The following is a 27670-nucleotide window of genomic DNA, read 5'->3' on the forward strand; positions in this document are numbered from 1 at the left end:
GATAAATCCTGATCCCACTGCCAATGGCCTCACAGACTTCCCCAGCCATACAACTGTCATGTACATTTAGAGGACCTAGCTTGATCCTATGCTGGTTGCCCCACTGTTAGTCCAGAGTTAGTGAGCTCCCATTACCTAAGGCAAACTGTTTGAGTGGGCATCCCCATCATGGTCTTGACTCCTTTGCTCATATTATTGGTCCTCCCTCTATTCAACTGGACTTTGGGCTTCACTGTGGATCTCTACATCTGCTTCCATCAGTTGCTAGATAAAGATTCTATGATGACAATTAAGGTAGTTACCAATCTCATTACAGGAAAAGGTCAGTTAAGTCACCCTTTTCACTATTACTTAGGGTCTTAGCTAGGGTCATCCTTGTGGGTGCCTGGGAATTTCCCTAGTGCTGGATTTCTCCATAGCCCCATAATGGCTCCCTCAATCAAGATATCTCTTTCCTTGCTCTCCCACTCTGTTCTTTCCCCATCTTGACCATCCCATTCCCTCATGTTCTCCTCCCACCTCTCCTTCTCCTCTCCTCCTCCTACAGAACCTGGAAACAACCTAGATGATCCTGAACCGAAGAATGGATAAAGAAAATGTGGTACATTTACACAATGGAATACTACTCAATGGTAAAAAGAAAAATGACATCTTGAAATTTGCAGGCAAATGGATGGAACTAGAAAAAAAAAGCATCTTGCATGAGGTAGCACAGACCCAGAAAGACAAACACAGTATGTTCTCACTCATAAGTGGATATTAAATGTAAGGCAAAGGATGAGCCCAGAGAAGCTAGGTAACAAAGAGAACCCTCAGAGAAAATGCATGGATCTCCCTCAGAAGGGAAAAGATCTCCTGAGAAAATTGGGAGCATGGAGTTAGGGAGAGAAGAGAGGATGGAAGGTGATTTTTCTTTCTTTACCAGTGTTTTCAATTTTCTAGTTTGGAGACTGAATTAATGGCTGGGTCAGTAAAATGATTAGCATACAATTATGAATATTTGAGTTCAGATTCAGCACCTAAGCCCCTCCCCAACAAAAAAAGACCAGGCATGGGCATAGGGTGCCTGTAATCCTAACATGGGGGAAGGGCAAGATTCCCCAGAGCTCACTGGCCAGACAGTATAGCTGACTTCAGTGAGACCCAGTCTCAAAAGATGCAAAGTCATCAAAGAAGATGCCTGACATTGATCTCTAGCTTCTCACAAGCAAATACACACACCTTTGTGAGCAAGCACACACAACTTTTGTGTCTTCTATTTTTTATATAATGTTAATAATAACAAAGTGGTTTGAAATATTATAAAATGTTATGGTTGACAAAACTATATAATCAGAATAGGTAGATAGTTCAGTCAGTAGCATGCTTACCTCAAAAGCAACAAGACAAGAGTTTGATCTCTAGAGTCAATGAAAAATACTGGGGGTGATAGAGCATGCTGCTAACCCCGAAGTTAATTGTGAAAAATAGTAGTTCACTAGAGAGATACTGCTAAACGGTAATCCAAGTGAAAAAAAGATGAAATAATAATATATGTTGAAGTAATTAACACCAGAGGGACATAAAAGTAAATATATATGTATAGAAACAATGGGATTTAAAAAAAGCCACAGGCACGATCAGGAGGAACCTAAAAAAAACATGTTTCTTCTTGCTATGTTTATATGGTAGTTAGACAAAGAGATGGAAAGAGGAGCCTCTCTAGGCAAATACTGGCTCCCAAGAGCTAATAAAATCCTAGACGTCACCTTGGCTGGAATCTCTTACATTAGACTAGTTTAAAGTGGGTGCATCTGACTATGTAATATTTCAGGTTTCTTCTGAACATCAAATTCCATGATTACTTTACATTTGGATTCTCATGTCATTCCATTCAACTTTTATTAAAGTATACATCTTTATATACAACATTACACAGTTGGGTGTACACATACACACACAAACACACACACACACACACACAATTTTATTTTTTTTTAAAAAAGCCTTTCTGCAAAGTGTCCTAAAGAGTTCGACAGGTGGGGCTGGTACTAGCCCAGATTTGGGAACTACTATTGCAATCTCCAGTTCACATGTAAGGAAGTAAGAAGATAAACACCTAGGAGGTGGAGATGGAGAAGGAGCTGGACTTGTTTAGGAGTGAACTAGGACATCTCAAAGGAAGCAGCTCCTCCCTAGGATGGACCGTCATTGTCCCTATATAAAGGCCAGTGTTTCCAATGAGCAGCACCCTGCAAGCAACATCAGTCTCCATCCTGCTGTTCCGCTGGTGACTCAGGTAAGTGGACAGCCATTCAGTTCTACTGACGATAAATACTATTAAATACTATAGTCCAATTTTATAGTCTTATATATTATATAGTCTATTAAATCCTAAAGTCCACATTATATTCAAAAGCTTACGTTTTAGTATATTATGATAGACTTTTATATAAAACTACTCTGTTTATAGTACCTACTTGAGATCTTTCCTTGAGAGTTTAGGAGCCTAGTAAGCCCTTGGCAGCTTGTCTCTTTTTTCTCTCTGCTGTATAAGCAGAAAGCCCTGAGAAACAGTCCTACTTGAAGAATGAAAATAGAAGCTGTCTGATAGGAGCTCCCTCAGCTCCTATCACCTAACCCTGCAGTTGGCTCTGCTCATTTTTTCTACTTTCTTTATCCTGGAAACTGAAAATCCAAGTTAGCCACCTGGGCTCTTTGGGTAGATTTAGGCACAGAATATAAGTAACATGTCTTTCCCCTGTACTGTGATGGTTGAAACCTAAAAAGAACTAAGGCGTGGATGGATTAGCACATTCAGGTTTTCTATAACCCAACAAGGAAAGCCTCCCCTACAACCATTCAGGAACTGAAATAAGACATAGGGCACCTGCTCTAATTTCATCACTCTCTTGCTACATAGCTGGAACAAGTTATTCGACTTTGAATTCATTCTTAACTAGTATAGAAAGAAAATTAATCATGGCTGATAATTATCACAAATGACTAGAAGTAGTTATGTGTTTAAGCACTAAGAGATCAATCTCTTCTTTCCCAATCTAGCTTCACTTGAATTTGCAACAAGATGCCTAAACTCCTGCAAGGTATTGTCACTGTCATCGAAGTTTTCTACCAATACGCCACTGAGTATGGGAAATGTGACATGCTGAGCCCAAAAGAGATGAAAGAACTTCTAGAAAATGAGTTTCGCCAAATTCTAAAGGTAAAAACTCTACATCAGTGCTAAGAACTGAAGAAATTCTCTAGTTTACCCTACCTTTTGTTTATATGTCAAATACCAGAGAAGACTCTCCTATTTGGTAGTAGAGAACTAAATTTGGCAGACTTTAATGTCATAAACAACTGACTAATAATGTTTCTATAACATGATTATGTTAAAATGATTCTATCAAACAACAGGCAAATTCATATACTTAAAAATTTCTTGTCTGTGAGAGCAATTCTTATGAACCACAGAAAATGTGCAAAATAGATTGAATTCATATTCTTACATTTTGTTTTCTTAGTTCAAGAAAATGGCCTTGAACTCCAGATGTTAGTGCCTCTACCTACAGAGTGATGAGATACAGGGCATGTATCATAATGTGCAGTATAACCATTGAAATCATTCTCTGCTTTAGACCCTTCATAATACAGAGCTATGTAGACAGCAGTAACACATACCCCGCCAAAATTGTTTTAAAATCTGTAACTAGCAAATTAACTAAATGGACAAAAATTATATATAATCCATGCAGGTGTCTACAATTACTATTTCTACTTTAGCTAATGAGCCTTGATTAACTATTGCCTATTGCCCTTTTCTTCCTTCCTTCCTTCCTTTCTTTGTTTCTTCCTTCCTTTTTTTTGACAAGGCTTTACTTTCTATCCAAGGAACTCAGGAACTTGTCATGCTACCCATGCTGTTTTCAAACTCAGGATCATACTTCCCTGGCCTCCAAAGCACTGTAAACTGTTATCAGCTACTATCTTTACAAAAAAAAAAAAAAAGACCACTTGCTTGCTTCAACCTTTCCATTGCATCCCCTCCTGGCTAATTGTACTTGTCAATTTACTGCTTGACTATGTGCTGGCTCTCTCTCTCTCTCTCTCTCTCTCTCTCTCTCTCTCTCTCTCTCTCTCTCATCATAGTCAAAAGAACTATGCAGTCAATTTAAATCTAATTTATTAAATATTGACAGCCTCGTCACAAGGGTTAGCTTGTTTTACAATCTATAGTTACAGAGCCTCCATTTGATTGAATTTCATTACAGAATCCAGATGATCCAGACACGGTAGAAATCATCATGCAAAGTCTGGATCGAGATCATAACAACAAAGTGGACTTTACTGAGTATCTTCTCATGATAGTCAAGCTATCTCAGGCTTGTAACAAAATTATTGGCAGAGATTACTGCCAAGCTTCAGGGTCAAAGCAAAGAAATCACAGTCACCAGCAACAAAAGGAACAGAGTGAAGAAGAAAACGACGACAAAGAGCAGGATGCCTCTTCAAGTTCTTCAAGTTTTAGTGCAGGAGAGAATGATGCTTATTCTAGGGATTCACGAGGAAGAAATCAACACAAATCTGAGTCAAAATGTAGAAAACCAAGGAATGGGAACCAACAAGGTTCTGAAGAAAGAACAACTTCAAGTCACTTCAAAAACAGTGAGAAATATGAACAGGGACAACATGGATCAGAAACAACCCACATGCCTAGGGAGAGCAGAAGATGTAATTCAAAGGAATCTTCTGGCTACCTTCAACATGGCTCTGGCTCAGGACAGTCGGCTGGCAAGAGTAAAAAGGGTTCTGGCCAACAACAGCACTATGGTAATAAAAACCATGATATACAACCAAGAGAATCATCAGGTTGTGAAGGAGGGCAGTCATCAAGGTCCGGGACACAGAACTCAGGATCAAGCCAGTCATCTAGCCAGAAGAGAAATAACTTTGGGTCAGGAGAGTCTTCTAGTGTAGGTGAATATGGCGCTTCTTCTGGACAGCGGTCAGGATCTATAGGAAATAGATCTGGACAAGGACAGTCTTCTGGAAGTACACATAATGGCACAACATCAAGACAGTCATCAAAGTGGAAGTCACCTTCCTCAGAAAAGCATGGATCAACGCAACGTAATTCATCAAGCCAAGAAAGGAACAGGTCTAGCTCAAGGGAGTCTTGTGGCTCCCAACAATCTGGGTCTGGCTCAGGAGGGTCTTCTGGCTTTAGTCAACATGGATCTGGGCAAGGTCAGTCTTCTGATGGTAGCCAACAGGGTTCCTTCTCTGGACATGGACAACATGGCTCTGGTTATACTCAGTCATCCAGCTATGGGACACACAACTCAGGGGCAAGTCAGTCTTCTAGCCAGAGTACAAGTGGATCTAGGTCAGGACAGTCTTGTGGCTTAGGGAAATATGGTTCTGCATCTGGAAACTCTTCTGGCTCTGGTATGCAAGGATATGGACAAGGTCATTCTTCTCATAGTACACAGTGTGGTACATCATCAAGACAGTCATTGAGCCATGAAAGAAACAGGTCTAGCTCAAGGGAGTCTTGTGGCTCCCAACAATCTGGGTCTGGCTCAGGAGGGACTTCTGGCTTTAATCAACATGCATCTGGCCAAGGTCAGTCTTCTGGTGGTAGCCAACAGGGTTCTTTCTCTGGACAGTCAGGAGGTAGTCATCAGCACAGCTCTTCCTGTGGTCATTCCACTAGCCATGGTCAGCATGGCACTGGCTTTGGTCAGTCTTCCAGCAGTGGGACACACAAGTCAGGTTCAAGTCAGTCTTCTAGACAGAGAAGAAGTGGCTCTGGGTCTGGACAGTCTTCTCATTTAGGGGAATATGGTTCTACATCGGGACACTCTTCTGGCTCCACAGGGCAAGGATATGGGCAAGGACAGTCATCTGGTACTGGACAATGTGGTACTTCTTCAGGACATTCATCAAGCGGCAGCTCAGGTCAGTCCACTACCTATGGCAAGCATGGATCAGGAGTGAGCCAGTCTTCCAGAAACAGCAGTAGCAGATCAAGCTCTAGGGAGTCTTGCAACTCCCAGAACTATGGGTCTGGCACAGGAGGGTCTTCTGGCTTTAGTCAACATGCATCTGGGCAAGGTCAGTCTTCTGGTGGTAGCCAACAGGGTTCCTTCTCTGGACATGGACAACATGGCTCTGGTTATGGTCAGTCATCCAGCTATGGGACACACAACTCAGGGGCAAGTCAGTCTTCTAGCCAGCGTACAAGTGGATCTAGGTCAGGACAGTCTTGTGGCTCAGGGAAATATGGTTCTGCATCCGGAAACTCTTCTGGCTCTGGTATGCAAGGATCTGGACAAGGTCATTCTTCTGGTAATACACAGCATGGCACAACATCAAGACAGTCAACAAGCTTTGGCTCAGGTCAGTCCTCTCTCTCTGGCAAGCATGGATCAACTTCACGTCATTCATCGAGCCAAGAAAGGAACAGGTCTAGCTCAAGGGAGTCTTGTGGCTCCCAACAATCTGGGTCTGGCTCAGGAGGGACTTCTGGCTTTAATCACCATGCATCTGGTCAAGGTCAGTCTTCTGGTGGTAGCCAACAGGGTTCTTTCTCTGGACAGTCAGGAGGTAGTCATCAGCACAGCTCTTCCTGTGGTCATTCCACTAGCTATGGTCAGCATGGCACTGGCTCTGGTCAGTCTTCCAGCAGTGGGACACACAAGTCAGGTTCAAGTCAGTCTTCTAGACAGAGCAGAAGTGGCTCTGGGTCTGGACAGTCTTCTCATTTAGGGGAATATGGTTCTACATCGGGACACTCTTCTGGCTCCACAGGGCAAGGATATGGGCAAGGACAGTCATCTGGTACTGGACAATGTGGTTCTTCTTCAGGACATTCATCAAGTGGCAGCTCAGGTCAGTCCACTACCTATGGCAAGCATGGATCAGGAGTGAGCAAGTCTTCCAGAAACAGCAGAAGCAGGTCAAGCTCAAGGGAGTCTTGCAGCTCCCAGAACTATGGGTCTGGCACAGGAGGGTCTTCTGGCTTTAGTCAACATGCATCTGGGCAAAGTCAGTATTCTGGTGGTAGCCAACAGGGTTCCTCCTCTGGACAATCAGGAGGTAGTCATCAGCACAGCTCTTCCTGTGGTCATTCAACTAGCCATGGTCAGCATGGCACTGGCTCTGGTCAGTCTTCCAGCAGTGGGACACACAAGTCTGGTTCAAGTCAGTCTTCTAGACAGAGCAGAAGTGGCTCTGGGTCTGGACAGTCTTCTCATTTAGGGGAATATGGTTCTACATCGGGACACTCTTCTGGCTCGACAGGGCAAGGATATGGGCAAGGACAGTCATCTGGTACTGGACAATGTGGTACTTCTTCAGGACATTCATCAAGCGGCAGCTCAGGTCAGTCCACTACCTATGGCAAGCATGGATCAGGAGTGAGCCAGTCTTCCAGAAACAGCAGTAGGAGATCAAGCTCTAGGGAGTCTTGCAGCTCCCAGAACTATGGGTCTGGCACAGGAGGGTCTTCTGGCTTTAGTCAACATGCATCTGGGCAAGGTCAGTCTTCTGGTGGTAGCCAACAGGGTTCCTTCTCTGGACATGGACAACATGGCTCTGGTTATGGTCAGTCATCCAGCTATGGGACACACAACAAAGGGGCAAGTCAGTCTTCTAGCCAGCGCACAAGTGGATCTAGGACAGGACAGTCTTGTGGTTCAGGGAAATATGGTTCTGCATCTGGAAACTCTTCTGGCTCTGGTATGCAAGGATCTGGACAAGGTCATTCTTCTGGTAATACACAGCGTGGCACAACATCAAGACAGTCATCAAGCTTTGGCTCAGGTCAGTCCTCTCTCTCTGGCAAGCATGGATCAACTTCACGTCATTCATCGAGCCAAGAAAGGAACAGGTCTAGCTCAAGGGAGTCTTGTGGCTCCCAACAATCTGGGTCTGGCTCAGGAGGGACTTCTGGCTTTAATCAACATGCATCTGGCCAAGGTCAGTCTTCTGGTGGTAGCCAACAGGGTTCCTTCTCTGGACAGTCAGGAGGTAGTCATCAGCACAGCTCTTCCTGTGGTCATTCCACTAGCTATGGTCAGCATGGCACTGGCTCTGGTCAGTCTTCCAGCAGTGGGACACACAAATCAGGTTCAAGTCAGTCTTCTAGACAGAGAAGAGGGGGCTCTGGGTCTGGACAGTCTTCTCATTTAGGTGGATATGGTTCTACATCGGGACACTCTTCTGGCTCGACAGGACAAGGATATGGGCAAGGACAGTCATCTGGTACTGGACAATGTGGTTCTTCTTCAGGACATTCATCAAGCGGCAGCTCAGGTCAGTCCACTACCTATGGCAAGCATGGATCAGGAGTGAGCCAGTCTTCCAGAAACAGCAGAAGCAGGTCAAGCTCAAGGGAGTCTTGCAGCTCCCAGAACTATGGGTCTGGCACAGGAGGGTCTTCTGGCTTTAGTCAACATGCATCTGGGCAAAGTCAGTATTCTGGTGGTAGCCAACAGGGTTCCTCCTCTGGACAATCAGGAGGTAGTCATCAGCACAGCTCTTCCTGTGGTCATTCAACTAGCCATGGTCAGCATGGCACTGGCTTTGGTCAGTCTTCCAGCAGTGGGACACACAAGTCAGGTTCAAGTCAGTCTTCTAGACAGAGCAGAAGTGGCTCTGGGTCTGGACAGTCTTCTCATTTAGGGGAATATGGTTCTACATCGGGACACTCTTCTGGCTCCACAGGGCAAGGATATGGGCAAGGACAGTCATCTGGTACTGGACAATGTGGTACTTCTTCGGGACATTCATCAAGCGGCAGCTCAGGTCAGTCCACTACCTATGGCAAGCATGGATCAGGAGTGAGCCAGTCTTCTAGAAACAGCAGAAGCAGGTCAAGCTCAAGGGAGTCTTGCAGCTCCCAGAACTATGGGTCTGGCACAGGAGGGTCTTCTGGCTTTAGTCAACATGCATCTGGGCAAAGTCAGTATTCTGGTGGTAGCCAACAGGGTTCCTCCTCTGGACAATCAGGAGGTAGTCATCAGCACAGCTCTTCCTGTGGTCATTCAACTAGCCATGGTCAGCATGGCACTGGCTCTGGTCAGTCTTCCAGCAGTGGGACACACAAGTCTGGTTCAAGTCAGTCTTCTAGACAGAGCAGAAGTGGCTCTGGGTCTGGACAGTCTTCTCATTTAGGGGAATATGGTTCTACATCGGGACACTCTTCTGGCTCGACAGGGCAAGGATATGGGCAAGGACAGTCATCTGGTACTGGACAATGTGGTACTTCTTCAGGACATTCATCAAGCGGCAGCTCAGGTCAGTCCACTACCTATGGCAAGCATGGATCAGGAGTGAGCCAGTCTTCCAGAAACAGCAGTAGCAGATCAAGCTCTAGGGAGTCTTGCAACTCCCAGAACTATGGGTCTGGCACAGGAGGGTCTTCTGGCTTTAGTCAACATGCATCTGGGCAAGGTCAGTCTTCTGGTGGTAGCCAACAGGGTTCCTTCTCTGGACATGGACAACATGGCTCTGGTTATGGTCAGTCATCCAGCTATGGGACACACAACTCAGGGGCAAGTCAGTCTTCTAGCCAGCGTACAAGTGGATCTAGGTCAGGACAGTCTTGTGGCTCAGGGAAATATGGTTCTGCATCTGGAAACTCTTCTGGCTCTGGTATGCAAGGATCTGGACAAGGTCATTCTTCTGGTAATACACAGCGTGGCACAACATCAAGACAGTCATCAAGCTTTGGCTCAGGTCAGTCCTCTCTCTCTGGCAAGCATGGATCAACTTCACGTCATTCATCGAGCCAAGAAAGGAACAGGTCTAGCTCAAGGGAGTCTTGTGGCTCCCAACAATCTGGGTCTGGCTCAGGAGGGACTTCTGGCTTTAGTCAACATGCATCTGGGCAAAGTCAGTATTCTGGTGGTAGCCAACAGGGTTCCTTCTCTGGACAATCAGGAGGTAGTCATCAGCACAGCTCTTCCTGTGGTCATTCAACTAGCCATGGTCAGCATGGCACTGGCTCTGGTCAGTCTTCCAGCAGTAGGACACACAAGTCAGGTTCAAGTCAGTCTTCTAGACAGAGCAGAAGTGGCTCTGGGTCTGGACAGTCTTCTCATTTAGGTGAATATGGTTCTACATCGGGACACTCTTCTGGCTCCACAGGGCAAGGATATGGGCAAGGACAGTCATCTGGTACTGGACAATGTGGTTCTTCTTCAGGACATTCATCAAGCGGCAGCTCAGGTCAGTCCACTACCTATGGCAAGCATGGATCAGGAGTGAGCCAGTCTTCCAGAAACAGCAGAAGCAGGTCAAGCTCTAGGGAGTCTTGCAGCTCCCAGAACTATGGGTCTGGCACAGGAGGGTCTTCTGGCTTTAGTCAACATGCATCTGGGCAAGGTCAGTCTTCTGGTGGTAGCCAACAGGGTTCCTTCTCTGGACATGGACAACATGGCTCTGGTTATGGTCAGTCATCCAGCTATGGGACACACAACTCAGGGGCAAGTCAGTCTTCTAGCCAGCGTACAAGTGGATCTAGGTCAGGACAGTCTTGTGTCTCAGGGAAATATGGTTCTGCATCTGGAAACTCTTCTGGCTCTGGTATGCAAGGATCTGGACAAGGTCATTCTTCTGGTAATACACAGCGTGGCACAACATCAAGACAGTCATCAAGCTTTGGCTCAGGTCAGTCCTCTCTCTCTGGCAAGCATGGATCAACTTCACGTCATTCATCGAGCCAAGAAAGGAACAGGTCTAGCTCAAGGGAGTCTTGTGGCTCCCAACAATCTGGGTCTGGCTCAGGAGGGACTTCTGGCTTTAGTCAACATGCATCTGGGCAAAGTCAGTATTCTGGTGGTAGCCAACAGGGTTCCTTCTCTGGACAATCAGGAGGTAGTCATCAGCACAGCTCTTCCTGTGGTCATTCAACTAGCCATGGTCAGCATGGCACTGGCTCTGGTCAGTCTTCCAGCAGTAGGACACACAAGTCAGGTTCAAGTCAGTCTTCTAGACAGAGCAGAAGTGGCTCTGGGTCTGGACAGTCTTCTCATTTAGGTGAATATGGTTCTACATCGGGACACTCTTCTGGCTCCACAGGGCAAGGATATGGGCAAGGACAGTCATCTGGTACTGGACAATGTGGTTCTTCTTCAGGACATTCATCAAGCGGCAGCTCAGGTCAGTCCACTACCTATGGCAAGCATGGATCAGGAGTGAGCCAGTCTTCCAGAAACAGCAGAAGCAGGTCAAGCTCTAGGGAGTCTTGCAGCTCCCAGAACTATGGGTCTGGCACAGGAGGGTCTTCTGGCTTTAGTCAACATGCATCTGGGCAAGGTCAGTCTTCTGGTGGTAGCCAACAGGGTTCCTTCTCTGGACATGGACAACATGGCTCTGGTTATGGTCAGTCATCCAGCTATGGGACACACAACTCAGGGGCAAGTCAGTCTTCTAGCCAGCGTACAAGTGGATCTAGGTCAGGACAGTCTTGTGGCTCAGGGAAATATGGTTCTGCATCTGGAAACTCTTCTGGCTCTGGTATGCAAGGATCTGGACAAGGTCATTCTTCTGGTAATACACAGCGTGGCACAACATCAAGACAGTCATCAAGCTTTGGCTCAGGTCAGTCCTCTCTCTCTGGCAAGCATGGATCAACTTCACGTCATTCATCGAGCCAAGAAAGGAACAGGTCTAGCTCAAGGGAGTCCTGTGGCTCCCAACAATCTGGGTCTGGCTCAGGAGGGACTTCTGGCTTTAATCAACATGCATCTGGCCAAGGTCAGTCTTCCAGTGGTAGCCAACAGGGTTCCTTCTCTGGACAGTCAGGAGGTAGTCATCAGCACAGCTCTTCCTATGGTCATTCAACTAGCCATGGTCAGCATGGCACTGCCTCTGGTCAGTCTTCCAGCAGTGGGACACACAAGTCTGGTTCAAGTCAGTCTTCTAGACAGAGCAGAAGTGGCTCTAGGTCAGGACCGTCTTCTCATTTAGGGGAATATGGTTCTACATCGGGACACTCTTCTGGCTCCACAGGGCAAGGATATGGGCAAGGACAGTCATCTGGTACTGGACAATGTGGTACTTCTTCAGGACATTCATCAAGCGGCAGCTCAGGTCAGTCCACTACCTATGGCAAGCATGGATCAGGAGTGAGCCAGTCTTCCAGAAACAGCAGTAGCAGATCAAGCTCTAGGGAGTCTTGCAGCTCCCAGAACTATGGGTCTGGCACAGGAGGGTCTTCTGGCTTTAGTCAACATGCATCTGGGCAAGGTCAGTCTTCTGGTGGTAGCCAACAGGGTTCCTTCTCTGGACATGGACAACATGGCTCTGGTTATGGTCAGTCATCCAGCTATGGGACACACAACTCAGGGGCAAGTCAGTCTTCTAGCCAGCGTACAAGTGGATCTAGGTCAGGACAGTCTTGTGGCTCAGGGAAATATGGTTCTGCATCTGGAAACTCTTCTGGCTCTGGTATGCAAGGATCTGGACAAGGTCACTCTTCTCGTAGTACACAGAGTGGTACATCATCAAGACAGTCATCGAGCCATGAAAGGAACAGGTCTAGCTCAAGGGAGTCTTGTGGCTCCCAACAATCTGGGTCTGGCTCAGGAGGTTCTTCTGGCTTTAGTCAACATGCATCTGGGCATGGTCACTCTTCTCTTAGTGGGCAACAGCATTCCTCGTGTGGACAGTCATGTGTCAGTGGTCAGCATGAATCTAGCACTTCTTCCTCATCTAGCAATGGGCAAAGTTGTTCACCATCCAGACAAATACCATTTTCCAGGCCTCCCCATTGTAGCTCACGTCAGTCACCTAAATGTGATCAGCATGTTTCTACTTCCTGGCAGTCCTCTAGCTATGACCACCAAAGGCCTGGGTCATATCATTCTTCCTCCTGTAGTAGTCAGGGGAATACCTGTGGAGATTCTTCCAACTTTGGCCAGTATGGATCTGGCTCAGTTAATTGTTCTGGCTATGGTAATCAAATATCTAGTTCATGTCAGTCTACTTACCCCCACTATGGATCTAATATAAATCAATCTTCTAGCTACGGACAGTCATATTCTCATGGTCAGTGCAGATCTAATTCAAACCAATCTTCCTGCTGTGGTCAACAAGGGTCTGGTTCAAGTCAGTCTTCTAACTATGGCCAATATGAATGTCCCTCGAGTCATTATTCTAGCCAGAGAATACCTGCGGCTGGGTGTAATCAGGGTTTTAGCTCTGAACAATATGGGTCTTGTTCATATCCCTCTTCTATCTCTACTCAAAATTGTCCCAGAACTGGTCTGTGTCCTAGTTCACAACAATACAGGTCTGATTCACGTAACTCATTTAGCTCTGGATCATGTGGTTCTGGATATGACCAATATTCTAGTTATGAGCAACCTCAATCATATGGGAGATGTGGAAACCACTTGGAATGTGGAAACCCCTCAATTTGTAATGAAAACCAACCAATAAGTGTGTATAGGCAAGTAGAAACCTCCTCAGCTTGTGACTTTGGACAATTTACACCTCCACGTGGACACAGTAGATCCCATACTACTGGACAATTGTCACTTTACAATGCGGACAATAGACAAGGTGACCCTGACTATCAGAGCATCAGGGAAGGAAACTCTGGAATGAGAAATATAGGCTTGGGTTCTTACAGTTTCAATAGCAGCACTCCCCTTTATGAGTATGTCCAAGAGCAGAGATGTTAATTCCAGAGTGAGGAAGGAAATGAGCTACCATTAACTTAAATGTTAATTTAAGAAATGAGAAATTGTTGTAGAACTCTTCATGTCATTTCTTTCTCAATCTGGACATATCTGCTCTCATTCTTTTCTTTTAAATGAAAGGTAGCCTATATTCCTTGTTACTGAGTTCCTCCCAAATAATGCATGATATTTGGGATACTTAGGATATTGCACTGGATAAATGCTTAGTTTGGGGAATAAGTTTGAAGACTAACTTAAAAAGGTTGGGGCTTAGTGGGATTAAGTTTGGAACAATTTAAAGAATATGGGGTTTGGTTAAGGTATCTATCTGAAAATTATATTTAGTTGGGGGTGATGCTAAAGTTGTAATAAATTATACATTTATTGGTAAAGAACTATATATAATAAATGTATTATCATTGCAGTTGCCAAAGCTTTATCTTATGTCAACACACAGTTTAATCTTTAATGTTAGATGGTAAGAGAAAGAGGAAAAAACAGGACAGAGTATTAGTGGTTTCTATTTTTACCCAAATCACCAAGATACTTCTTTGGTACATTTTAAATCAGTAGGTGAATAAGTGCCATTAAGTTTTTGCTTCGGATGCTTCTCTATAGCCATTGGAAAAGTGGTACAGGACCAAAGGATCCAAGCATGGGTTTTAACTTGATTTCAGCAAGAAAGAGCTTCATTCCCATTTGTAAGAAATTGTTTCTGTTTCTTTTGACATCTTACAGTATGGAAATATAAGTAGTGTACTCTCCCCCTGTGGAGAGATATCATCAGTAGTCAGATGGGAAGGAAGCTTACCATTGTCATAGGATTCTTTGTTTGACTGTAATGTATTTGCTTTAAGTCTTTGGATTCAAATAAGTAGATTGCATTGATATTGACAATAAATTAGTGGTGATTAGATACTGAGCTTTGTCTGTCTTTTATTTCATTTCACTTCCTTCACACAAGTGTTCAAACTAGAAACCAGCACAAGTAGCTATTTCCCAAAGTCCCATAATCCGAAGACTATCCAGATAGAAAACTTAAAAGCTCCCAATACTCCCTTCCTCTATATTCTCCCTACCTGATCGTCCTGTTCCCATGCCCACTCCCATCCAGACCCCTCCCCCAATTCACCTATGATGTCTATTCTATTTCCCCTTCACAGTGAAATTCATGTGCACCCTCCCACCTTGAGCCTTCCTTGTTACTTAGCTTCTCTGGGGCTGTGAATTTTAGCATGGATTTCCTTTACTTTATAATTAATACCTACTTATGAGTTACCACATACCATACTTGCCTTTCTGGGTCTGGGTTACCTTACATAGGATGATCTTTTCTTGTGCTATCCATTTGCCTGAAAACCTCAGGATGTCATTGTTTTTAACAGCTGAGTAATACTCCATTGTGTAAATGTACCACACATTTTCTTTATCTATTTTTGGTTGATAGACATCTAGGTTGTTTCCGGTCTCTGGTTATCATAAATAAAGTTGCTATGAGCATAGTCAGGGAGCATCTTTGGGATGAAGCAGAAACCTAGTGCAATGGAAACTCCAGGAATCTATGAGGGAGAGCTTAGCTAAGACTTCGAGTAATGGGGGATATGAAGCATGAACCGGCTGTCTCATGTAACCAGGCACAACTTCCATGGGTGGTACTGGGACTGTGACACAGCCACATAACCTCTGACCTCCAATTTACCCTCCTACAAGATGTGCTGGGGTAAGAGTGGTGCAGAAATTATGGGAGTAGCCAACTAATGACTGGTCCAGCTTGAGACTCATACCATGAGACAGAGTCCACCCCTGACACTGCCTGGAGGGACAGGACCCAGAGGCTGGACAGCCCAGAGACCTGGGAGAGAATCAAATGTGACTGGCAATAAAAGCAAAACAATGTCAATGAAATGATTCCTAAGGCTATTCTACTATACACTATACTCTTAGGTTGTTGTCTAGCTCAATTGTTATCAAAGAGGCTTCACCCAGTTTCTGATGGAAACAGATGCAAAAACCCACAGCCAAACATTAGGAGGGGTTCGGGGAATCCTGTGGAAGACTGGGTAAACAAAGGGTCAAGGACATCACAAGAAAACTGGAATCAACTAACCTGGGTGCATAGGGGCTCAAAGAGACTGAAAGGCCAGTCAGAGAGCTTGCATGGGACTGACCTTCTTTACATATTGTAAGCTGGGTAGCTTGATCTTCTGGTGAGCCTCCTAATATTGGGAGCAGGGGGCTGTCTCAGACTCTGTTAACTGTTTTTGGGACCCTTCCCTCCTACTGGGTTGCCTTATCCAGCCTTAATAAGAAGGGATATGGAAAGAGGAAGGGGGAGGGAAAGGAAACGGGAAGGGGAAGGAAAAGAAGGGGAAAAGGTGGAAGGGAAGGGAAGAGAAGGGAAGGGAAGGGAAGGGAAGGGAAGGGAAGGGAAGGGAAGGGAAGGGAAGGGAAGGGAAAGATATAAAGCCCTCCAGGACCAGGTCATACTCCACATATTGTGCCCTGACCTAGCAATGATGAGTCCGCCTGACCCCCTTCTACCAAACCCTCACCATACCCAGCCCAGATTTCACACCAAGTGTCCCAGACTAGTCTGGAGAGTCTTATACCATTCTCAATCCCCAGGCATGGCTCCAGTGGCAAACCTTATGTGCCAGGCCCAGGTGTTGAGTTCACCAGATTTTATCCTACACATGCTATATTGAACCTCCAGACTTAGCCTAGGTCACACATCCTGTATGCTAGTCCAGTCTAGCGAATCTCCTGGACTCTATCCCAGCCTGTACTGCATCCAACCTTCAGGCCTATCCTGGGATATGTATCTGTGTGCTGCCAAAGCCTGATGAGTACCTATAACCTCAGATGTTCACTTTATCCCCAATCCTCAGGTCAATCATCAGTCACATAGTTAAAACCCTGGAAAATTGCATATCCAAACCTTCAGCTTAGTTCCACAGCCTCTACGCCAGCCTATGAAGCTGAATGCCGCCCACGCATAGAATCCACATATTCCCAGGTAAATCTTGAGTAGTACGGGTTGCACATCAATGAGATCCAGTCATCTGTCTCACTCACATATTTTCTTGCTTAATATAGAATTGGACTCAGTCTAAGAAAAAAAAATCAACACTGATCTGAAAACAACCAAGCTTGGACAAAAGCAAAATAAAACTAATCTCACATCAGACATACAACCAACAACATGCCAAATCTCATCACAAAAACACAAACAAGAAAGGCCAAGACAGTCTGCCTACAAATTGAAGATAAACAAGATCATCAGCACCTGGACTTAACTAAACAAATGAAAGAAAGAACCCAAATGAATAGAATCAGCAATGATCAGACAAACATTACAACAGAAACCAAGTTCAGAACATTATAAAAGAAAATACTTCTTAAAAGTATTTTCTTTCTTGAGATTACAATACAATTACATCCCTCTTCCTTTTTCTCCCAGCTCCAACCCTCCCATATACCCCCTCCTTGCTCTCTTTCAAATTCATGGCCTTCCCCCCATTAATTATTGTCACATATATGTATATTGTGTGTGTATGGACATACATGTATATATATATATATATATATATATATATATATATATATATATATTCCTAAATACATAAATAAAACTTTCTCAATGTGTAAGTGTTGCTTGTACATATATTTTCAGGCTGACCATTCAGCACTGCATAACAAATTGGTGTGATCTTCCCTGGGGACCACTATCTCTCCTGCTTGTAGCTCTCCTCAGTTTCCTGTAACTCTTTGTGTAAGACTGAGCTCAGCCTTGGGTCTTTCCCCTGTCCATATTTGCAAGTCTATTACTGCCCCTTTCAGCTCAGGTTTAAGCAGTCCTGCTGGAGAGTCGTTTTGAGTGTTCCTTCTGGCGTTGCTAGGAGACACGATGTCACCTCAAGCTTTTACAGTCCTTCTGTTCCCTCTTCCATGATGCTCCCTAAACCTTGGGTACAGAATTGCTTTGAAGATGGATCCATTGGGACTTGATAGGTTTTGGTTTCCATAATTGTCTCCATCTGTGGCACAAAACACTTTCCTTGCTGAGGGGGCAAGGGTTGTATTTACCTGCAGGCATGAAGATAAATATGATGTAGTTCAGAATGTTTTAGGAAAGCTGAGGTCGGAGGGTCTCCTCCAAATTCTCACTTTTTCTATGGGCTTCTACTTCTCTTGTCTAGAAGCTTGTTCTATGAGGTCCCACCTGTCAACTCTTGATTCCAATTCCTGTGCAAATGGGATCCTTTTCCGAAAGTCCTCCCCTACACCTCTATTGTGTGGGTACTGCCTAGTTTGGCTCCAGTAGCTTCAGCATTTCATGTTTAAGTCTTTGATTCTTCCTACTCAGCAGCGTATGGTCACATCTCTAAAATAAGATCATGTCTTCTGACATAAAACAAATTCTTACAAGTTCAAAAAGTTTGAAGTAGTTTTGCTCATCCTATCTGACCATAATATAATAAAATTTAAAATTGACAGCAAATAAGTTTCTTGTAAATACACAGATCCAAAGAGATTAAATAACTCATTGCTGAATGATGAATGGGTCAAAGAAGAAATTAAAGAAAGAAATAAAAATATTTGAGAACTAAATGAAAACGACAACACAACAAAACCTCTAGGATGCATTTAAATCAATCCTATCAGGTAAATTTATCACTTTAAATGTCTATATTAAAAATCAGAACGAGCATAAATTTAAAACTTAATGATGCAACTCAGATTTTGGAAAAAAGTAAGAACTAGCCAAATCCAACACCAGTTGATGGCAAAAAATAATAAAAATCAGAGCAGAAATTAATGAAATAGAAATGAAAAAAACACAAATAATCAACAAATGTAAGAGTTGGTTTTTTGAAAAAATAAATAAGATTTACAGACCCTGTCCCAACTAACCAAAAGAAAAAGTGGACCATCAAAAAAAAAACAAAAAACAAAAACAAAAAGCAAGACATCAATAACATAAAAAGACACACAACAAATGAGGACACTGAGTTAGAAATGAAAAGTCAGGGCCTGATGAGTTCATAGCAAAGTCTACTGGCACAGTCAGTCAATCCTTAAACTATTTTTAAAAATTGAGAGAAGGGGCACTTCCAAACACCTTTTATGAGTGTTTTCCTTACAAGTATATGTGTGCACCACACGTGTTCCTGACACCCATGGCACTTGACCCCCGGAACTAGAGTTAAGAACAGCTACCAATGAGCATCTCTCCAGAATTTAGTCCGTTCTTAAAATTAAGGAATTGGTGTCATTTGCAATCTCATGGGTGAACCTGGAGGTCATCATGCTAATTTGAAACAAATCAGATACAAGAATACAGTTAATTATATACAATCTCACTTAGTGGGAACTCACGAAAACAAGAGCAGAAGGGTGGCTTCCAGGAGTCAAGGGGTGGCGGAGATGGGAAGACTTTAGTCAAGGGGCAAGAACTCTGTTACAGGTTCTGGAGACATGATTACAGTAAATAGTAGGCTTATTTTTATCTGTTACCATTACATTTTTAAAAATGAAAACTGGGGCTAGAGAGATGGCTCAATGATTAAGAGCACTAGCTGTTCTTCCAGAGGACTGGGCTCAATATCCAGCACCCACATGAGGGTTTACAGCCATCTACGACTCCAGTTCCTGGGGTTCCAATGCCCTCTTCTAACTTTCTCAGGCATCAGACACACATCTGGGGCACAGATATACATATACATAAAATAAATACATTTTGTCTAAAAAAATGACAATGAGGTGGTAGGGGATATGTCAGCTAAACTAGCTTGATTGTGGTAATTATTTCAAAATACATACATTCATCAAGTTCCAGGACAGCCTGAGTATAAGGTGATAGTTTTTCTTCAAAAATATGCATATATTAAAGCATTAAACTGTATATCTTTAAAATATAGAATTATCAATAATACTGGGAAAACTAAATGAACTAAAATAAGCAAAAGATCTGAACAAACATTTACTCAAGTAGATGTACAAATGGTCAATAAGTACATGAAGAAACATTTACTCAAGTAGATGTACAAATGGTCAATAAGTACATGAAGAAACATTTACTCAAGTAGATGTACAAAGGGTCAATAAGTACATGAACAAACATTTACTCAAGTAGATGTACAAATGGTCAATAAGTACATGAAGAAACATTTACTCAAGTAGATGTACAAAGGGTCAATAAGTACATGAACAAACATTTACTCAAGTAGATGTACAAAGGGTCAATAAGTACATGAACAAACATTTACTCAAGTAGATGTACAAATAGTCAATAAGTACATGAACAAACATTTACTCAAGTATATGTACAAATGGTCAATAAGTACATGAAGAAAAAAACCCACACATGCCACTAGTCATCAGAGAAATGCACACTAAAACATTAAGAGATATTATAACATACTTTTTAATGACTAAAATTCAAAATCATTGGCAATACCAAGTGCTAGTAAAGGAAAATTATACAATCACTGAACAAAGTCATTTTTATCATAAAGTTAATGTAATTTTATGAGAGTTATAAGAATAAGATGGGATCATCTGTATGAATAAAAATTAATTTTAGAGTCCAGTTCAAACCCTTGGGCAACCTAATGTTACACATCTTAAGACCTGTGAAGTTTGACCCCCAGATCAGAGACTGCTATCCCCTTCTTAAGCATTCTAGCCCCTAACATCTCAAAGCCCACACAGAGCTTCCTCTCCGGACCAGTGGCATCTTTCCCATTATGTCCCCCAATCTCCAGTGCCTCAGGCCCCAAAAGAGCTCACTCCCAGGTTAGAGCCCAACTGCCTTGTTCTGGCTCCCTAAATCACCATCTTAGGACCCAAGTTAGAAACCGTATGTCCCATCTCAGGTTCCACATGGACTTCACTCTCAGGACTCACAGTCAGAAGCCACATGTCCCACCCTTCGGCACTCTAACCCCCAGCATCTCAGAACCCATGTGGAATGTGCCCCCATGTCAGAGGCCAGATCTCTCACTCTCTGTTACCAAAGAAGACCTGAGCAGAACCTACTCCGCACATCAAAAGTCACATCTCCCTCTCATGGGCATCCTAATGCTATTGTCTCATGATCCAAGGGGAGCTTGCTCCCCAAGTCAGAGGTCATACACTTTACTCTGACGTCTTAACCTTCCTTGTCTCAGAAACCAAGGGGCCCATCTACCCCCGCCCGGCACTGCACTTAAATCTCAGCTTCTCAGGACCTGCTTGGGGTGCTTCCTGCTCCTCAGGTGAGAGGACAGATCCCTGTCAACCCTGGCAATCCACCCTTTCTCTCTCTCCAAACACATGCAGATCGCCCATGCAGAGACCATACCTTCTCCTAAGCTAAGCTGGGGCTGCCTCAGTTGCCACATCCACAAACAGTACCTAGTAGTCCCAACTGATTTAAAATGTAGCCATAATACATTAATAGCAAGCGGAAAACTAAATGCCCACTCAACATAGGTGAACTCATACCAAAAGATATAACCCAAAAACAGCAAAAATCCTAAAGTTAAAACTTAAAGCAACACACACACACAAAATGATGGCACTGTGTCCTCCAAAGATCATCAACTTCATATTTACATTCCCCAGTGAGAATACTTAAGATGAAATTCCAGACAAAGAATTTTAAAAAATTATAAATATGTTCAAACTATTTAAAGAGTCCATGAATGACTATCTGAATGAATTTTAAGAGAATGGAAATGCACTCCTCATTGAATTCCAAATACAAATAGCTTAATGAAATAAGGAATACAAATTGGGATATGAAAAAATAGTTTAGTAAGGAGGTACAAATACTAAAAAAAACCCAAGATGAAATCAACCTGGATATTTAAGAACTCAGCAAGTCATTTTAGAAAATTCAATGGAAAATCTCACCAGTCATAAATCATGTAGAAGACAGAATATAGGGTTCAAAGAAAAGCTAAATAAATGGGATCATTCACTCAAAAAATATAATTTTTAAATGTATGAACATAGCATAAGACATCTTTAGAACAACACGGAAGAAAAGAAAACTTTTGAATTATAGACAAAGAAGGAGAATTTCATTCCAGGGGCCTACAAAATAATTCCAATAAAATCATAGAAGAAAATTTCTAGATCAAGGGAAAGATATCCCATCTGGTTACAACGGACTTTTCTATGGAAACTTTCAAACACTCTGAAAAAATGCAGATACCACCTCAGCCTAGGTCCTTCAGCAAAACTGTCATAATTGAAGAGATAATAACACTTTCATGCAGGATAAAAGGATTCATGACCACAAAGGTATCCCTACATGGTGTTATAGAAAGAACATTATGGACTGAAGAGATGGAGAAACAGATCTAAGGTCTACAAGGAAAAATATATACAGTGCTAGAACAATTGCTGGTGAACGAGGATGAAGGGGTGGTGCATTTACACAAAAAGCAATGGCATCTTGAAATGTGCATGCGAATAGATAGCACTAGAATAAAGCATCCTGAGCGAGGTAACCCAGACCCAGAAAGACAAACACGGTACACACTCACTCACGAGTGGATATTAGACATAAAGCAAAGGATAACCAGCCTATAGTCCATGATCCCAGAGAAGCCAGGGAACAAGGAGAACCCTAATAGAGACATACATGAATTCCCCTGGGGAAGGGGAAATAGGTAAGATCTCCTGAGAAAACTACAAAGATGACAAAAATATACACTGGAGGAAAGAAAGCATCTTCAACAAATGATGTTGAGAAAACTGGAAATCTACACGCAGAAGAAACCCCTGCATAAAAATCAACTTTGAAAGGTTAAAGGACCTTAACTTAAGACCTGAAACTAGTAGAGGAAAAAATAGAGTACATTAATTTAATTAAAGTCTAAGTAAAGACTTTCTGAACAGGATTTGGCATCTCAGCATCTTAGTCACTTTTCTATTGCTGTAAGAAATGCCGTCGTCAATGCAACGCATAGAGGAAGAGGATATTTGCCTTGCTGTTCCTGAGGAGCAGAGTCTGGAAAGGCAGGGGGTCCTGCAGCAGGCAGCACCTATGGCAGCTGCAGCAGAAGCTGAGGGCTCACTCCTGAACCATAGGCAGGAAGCAGAGAGCAAACTTCAAATGAGTAAGTCCTTGAACAACTCTCCCTTCCTGTGGCATACTTCCAGAGCCTCTTGAAACACCACCACCTGGGGAGCAAGTGTTCAAATGCCCAAGACTATAGAGGGCATTTAATTCAAACTGCCAATTCAGGAAGTAAGGCCATTTGACAAATGGGACTTTATGAAGTCAAAACGCTTTTCTTCCACAATAGAAATGGCCAACTGAAAAAACAGAAAATCTTTGCTATGTAAGTATCTAACAGGGGATTTGCACCTAAAATATACAATGAATTTTTAAAAATTAAACATCAAGAAAACAAATACCAAATTTTAAAAATTAGCTATGAAATTAACAGGAACTTCTCAAAAGAGGAAATAGCAATGGCTGATGAACATTTTTTTTTTAGGTGTTCAATGTCTTTAACCTTCAGGGAAATGCAAATCAAAGCTAATTTGAGATTCTATCTTACTCCAGTAAGTACAGTCTTTTTCAGGAAAACAAATGACTGTAAACACTGGCAAACATGTGAGAAAAGAAAACCCATATCCACTGTTAATGGGAGTATAAACTGGTACAATCACTATGAATAACAGCAGAGAGTTCCCAAAACTCTAAACTAGAACAGTCACATAGTCCAGCTACGCCATTCCTGGGCACATACCCAAAGGACTCCATATCCGACAGCAGACATGCCTGCACATCCACATTCGTTGCTGCCTTATTCACAACAGACAGGAGCTGAAAGCTGCCTAGATGTTCATCCGCTGAAGAACCAGTAATGAAAATGTGGTACATATGCAGAGTTGAATCTATTCCGTACCAAAGAAAAATGAAAGTGTAAGAAAATAAATGGAACCTCCAAATCATATACTAAGTAATCCAGGCCCAGAAGGGCAGCTCTGCCGTGGTCTCTGCTGTATGTGGATGACAGAAGGGCAGCTCTGCCGTGGTCTCTGCTGTATGTGGATGACAGAAGGGCAGCTCTGCCGTGATCTCTCATGTGTGTGGACTACAGAAGGGCAGCTCTGCCGTGGTCTCTCATGTGTGTGAACAACAGAAAGGCAGCTCTGCCATGGTCTCTGCTGTATGTGGACCTCAGAAGGGCAGCTCTGCCGTGGTCTCTGCTGTGTGTGGACCACAGAAGGGCAGCTTGGCCGTGGTCTCTGTTGTATGTGGACCACAGAAGGACAGCTCTGCCATGGTTTCTGCTCTATGTGGACCACAGATTCACATTTTACATAGCTTTGTTGGAGTGGGAGTCAGTAGAGGCCAGGCAGCAAGAAAGGACAATGAGGTGGGAATTTGGAGACCAATGTCTGGAGAGGGAGGGCATAGTGAAATGCATGCAATATGGAAGCAGAAAGGAGGAAGGAAGGGGAGGGAGGCTTAAAGGGAAATGGGAGTAGGAAGATTGGAGAAGGTAGGTAGTTAGGGGAAAATTAGCCAAAACTAAAGGTGTATTAGAGCACCATACACAATCTTTTACTTTATAAACTAACTTTAAAATAGTATTTTAATAAAGAAGAACTTGGAAGGAAGCACTCTGCGTAGGTAATTAACTCTGCTTCCAGAAGTCAAGATTCAACCCAAAATCCCACAGCCAGCTATTGGCTACATCCCTACGCATTGTTTGGGTAGCCCCCAGGATGTCCCCCAAACAATACTGGATATTGTTTTTGCTCTCAGACGCCCACCTAAACTAGTTAACACAACCATATTACTAAAGGTATTACACACTCTTGACAGAGGACACTAAGAAACTAAGTTGGGCCGGGCTAGAAAGTCCCTCTCTGCTGGCTAGCGCTCACCGTGCCAGAAGGTGTTATGGAGAATGTTGCGGGGGTTTCAAGGAGTCATAAACAATGAGTGTTTCAATGCTGATCTGCCTGGTGAGCTATCACCACTGGTCAGGAGAGACATGGATGTTCTGAAGGTAACCAGCTGCTCTGTCTTGGATCTGAGGCCTGCTCCACAGGAGAAAACACATGTATCCATCAGACAGTAGAATGTGCCAAAGCCTAGTTAGGAAATCATAGGCCCTGTCAGGTAATCCACTACTGGTTTTTGAAAAATGGACATGCAGTTAAACTTTCTTTTAAATATATGTGTTTATGCTCATAGGCCAGGGCAGCTTCCCACCTTGCACAAAGAAGCCTCTTTTGGCAGTGGGTGACTCACAACTAGAAAAACACTGAGAAGTGACTTGTGAGTGATTGCCCCATCCTGGGTGTCTGTGTCACCCACTCTGAGGCCTAGCGACCATTACAGAAAAGGGGTAGAAGACCTATGGGCTCCAAACTAGGTCTTCTGCATGTGGGCGACAGTTTTGCATACAGCTCTGTTTGTGGGACCCCTGGCAGAGGGACCAGGATTTACTCCTAAGTGCATGAACTGGCTTTTTGAAACTCATTCCCTATGGTGGGATGCCTTGCTCAGCCTTGATGCAGGGACAAGGGGCTTGGTGCTGTCTCAATTTAATGTGCTGGGCTTTGTTGACTCCCCATGAAAGGCCTTACCCTTTCAGAGGAGTGGATGGGGGGATGGGTTGGGGGAGTAGGAGGAAGGGAGGGAGAGGGAACTGTGGTTGTATGTAAAATGAATAAAAAGTTTAAAAAATACGGTTGTTCATCAGCCTATCTTAGTGTGCAGCAGCGAACACTTTCTCTTCTCTGAGATAACTTTTTTTGTCTTTCCTTCTGCTTGCCTCTGTTGAACAGCCCTGGTTATATCCAGTTCAGTTGCTGGGCTGTCTCAGACACCAAAAATGAATCAGGAAGTCTTTATTCCTTCTCTTTCAAATAATGAAGGGGACACTAAAAACCAGAATGTTTGCATGAATAACTGAGATGTTAAACTGTGGGGAAAAAAATCTCAGAAGTCATTCAAAAAATGCTTAGCCATCAGTCGGATCCCGGTAGCAGCTGCAGCGGCTTAGTTCTTCTATAGCTCTCCCTGTCTCCCTTTCGCTTCCGGAAACATGGCCTCTGGTGTGGCTGTCTCTGATGGTGTCATCAAGGTGTTCAATGACATGAAAGTGCGCAAGTCTTCGACGCCAGAAGAAGTGAAGAAACGCAAGAAGGCGGTGCTCTTCTGCCTGAGTGAGGACAAGAAGAACATCATCCTGGAGGAGGGCAAGGAGATTCTGGTAGGAGATGTGAGGCAGACTGTGGACGATCCCTACACCACCTTTGTCAAGATGCTGCCAGACAAGGACTGCCGCTACGCTCTCTACGATGCCACCTATGAGACCAAGGAGAGCAAGAAGGAGAACCTGGTGTTCATCTTCTGGGCCCCTGAGAGTGCACCCCTTAAGAGCAAACTGATCTACGCCAGCTTCAAGGATGCCATCAAGAAGAAGCTGACAGGAATCAAGCATGAATTACAAGCAAACTGCTACGAGGAGGTCAAGGACCGCTGCACCCTGGCAGAGAAACTAGGTGGCAGTGCCGTCATCTCCCTGGAGGGCAAGCCTTTGTGAGCCGCCTCCAGCCCCCTGCCTGGAGCATCTAGTAGCCCCAGACCTGCTCATGGGTGTTGCAGGCTGCTCCCTTTCCTGCCAGACCTGAGGGGCTGGGGGGATCCTAGCAGGGGAAGGGTAATCCCTTCACCCCAGTTGCCAAATGTCCCCCCCACTCCCTGGACCGTCCTTCTCCCTCCACCCTGACCGTTCTGGCCTTCCCAAACTGCTTTTGATCTTCTGATTCCTCTTGGGTTGAAGCAGACCAAGTCCCTTCCCAGGCACCCAGTTTGGGGGGAACCTGATCTATTTTTTTTTAAACAACACCCTACTCCTTAATCCCCCCATCCTATGCTGCCAACTTCTAACCACAATAGTGACTCCGTGCTTGTCTGTTTAGTTCTGTGTGTAAATGAAATGTGGAAATGACCCTCCCTTGCCAGCTGGTTGCCTTCCCCTTCCCCTTGTTCTCAGCCACTCATGAAAGCAGGACCAGTAAGGGACCTTCAATTTAAAAAAAACAAAAAACCAATAAAAAGGCTAACTAACAAAAAAAAATGCTTAGCCAATATGTGTTTCCTGCTTCTGTCTTCCTTTTGGAAGATTATTGTCTCCCTGGGAACAAGGACTGTTCTGTGCTGAGGACTGGGATCTCCCCAGAGTGAGCTCTACACTGATTGCCCTGGGTGAACTGCACTGCTCCTCATGACTGAGTCTACTATAGTTTGAGACTGTAGCTGGACTCTCACAGTTAGTAAGGAATTCAACGTTTTTAACAATTGCAATTAAGTAGGATATGTGTGCACACTCTTGTCATCTAAAAGAGCATGCAATTGTCTCCAGAAAGTTAATACTTCTACTACCAAAAAAAGCCAACTATTTTTTCTAAATCACAGAATTTTTAAGTGTTAAATAGAGAAGCAAAATATCAATTCAAACAACTCCAAAATTATATCTTCGAGGCTCCTTATTTTTGTGTTTAAAAATTGTGAACTAAGACGATACGATGCCAGTTTGAAATTGCTTTTGGGCACACATTTACAGCTCTAACCATTGTCCATGCCCCCTCAAAGCCTTATATCTGAAATGTTTGTCATAAAAGTAAAAATAGAAACTCCTGAGTAGAAACAAAAAACAATTTTGTCTTGTGTCAGCTATTAAACACAAATATATGATAATATTGAATATATTGTAATTCTGCATAAAAAGAAATCATGCCATGTATTCATGCTTTACAACATATGAGCAAACTTCAAAATCATAATATTCAGTGAAAATTTTATGAAACATATATATAATAGATATAAGATCTTTATGGGACCAATAAATACCAAATTCATGAAACGAGGTGCTCTGGAGGAAATGGGGAAAATGAGACGAAGTATATACAAGACCCAAACATCTGTGGATCAAGATACCATTTGTTACATGACTTCCTTTAAGTGT

At 43.5% G+C, this 27670-nt stretch overlaps 2 protein-coding genes across 2 annotated transcripts; both read left to right on the plus strand.

Annotated features, from left to right (window-relative positions):
* The first annotated feature begins 3064 nt into the window (after positions 1-3064).
* On the plus strand, positions 3065-13679 carry LOC121450354 (hornerin-like). The gene is made up of 2 exons (XM_041655171.1): positions 3065-3202; positions 4254-13679. The coding sequence occupies exons 1-2, from the start codon at positions 3065-3067 to the stop codon at positions 13677-13679; spliced, it is 9564 nt and encodes a 3187-aa protein (XP_041511105.1).
* Positions 13680-25713: 12034 nt separating this feature from the next.
* On the plus strand, positions 25714-26321 carry LOC121450990 (cofilin-1-like). The gene has a single exon (XM_041656423.1). It carries the CDS (start codon positions 25745-25747, stop codon positions 26243-26245), a length of 501 nt encoding a protein of 166 aa, XP_041512357.1. The 5' UTR covers positions 25714-25744; the 3' UTR covers positions 26246-26321.
* The last annotated feature ends 1349 nt before the right edge of the window (positions 26322-27670 follow it).

Source organism: Microtus oregoni, unplaced genomic scaffold (assembly GCF_018167655.1).
Source record: "Microtus oregoni isolate MIOR12 unplaced genomic scaffold, Mior012 000007F_ref0000211, whole genome shotgun sequence".
NCBI classification, from domain to species: domain Eukaryota; kingdom Metazoa; phylum Chordata; class Mammalia; order Rodentia; family Cricetidae; genus Microtus; species Microtus oregoni.

What these genes read in the sequence shown, in the direction of transcription:
- LOC121450354 (XM_041655171.1), top strand. Translation starts at nt 3,065, where the DNA reads ATGCCTAAACTCCTGCAAGGTATTGTCACTGTCATCGAAGTTTTCTAC. An exon ending in AGTTTCGCCAAATTCTAAAG is followed by an intron (nt 3,203 to 4,253) that starts GTAAAAACTCTA and finishes ATTTCATTACAG; the next exon opens with AATCCAGATGATCCAGACAC.
- LOC121450990 (XM_041656423.1), top strand. Translation starts at nt 25,745, where the DNA reads ATGGCCTCTGGTGTGGCTGTCTCTGATGGTGTCATCAAGGTGTTCAAT.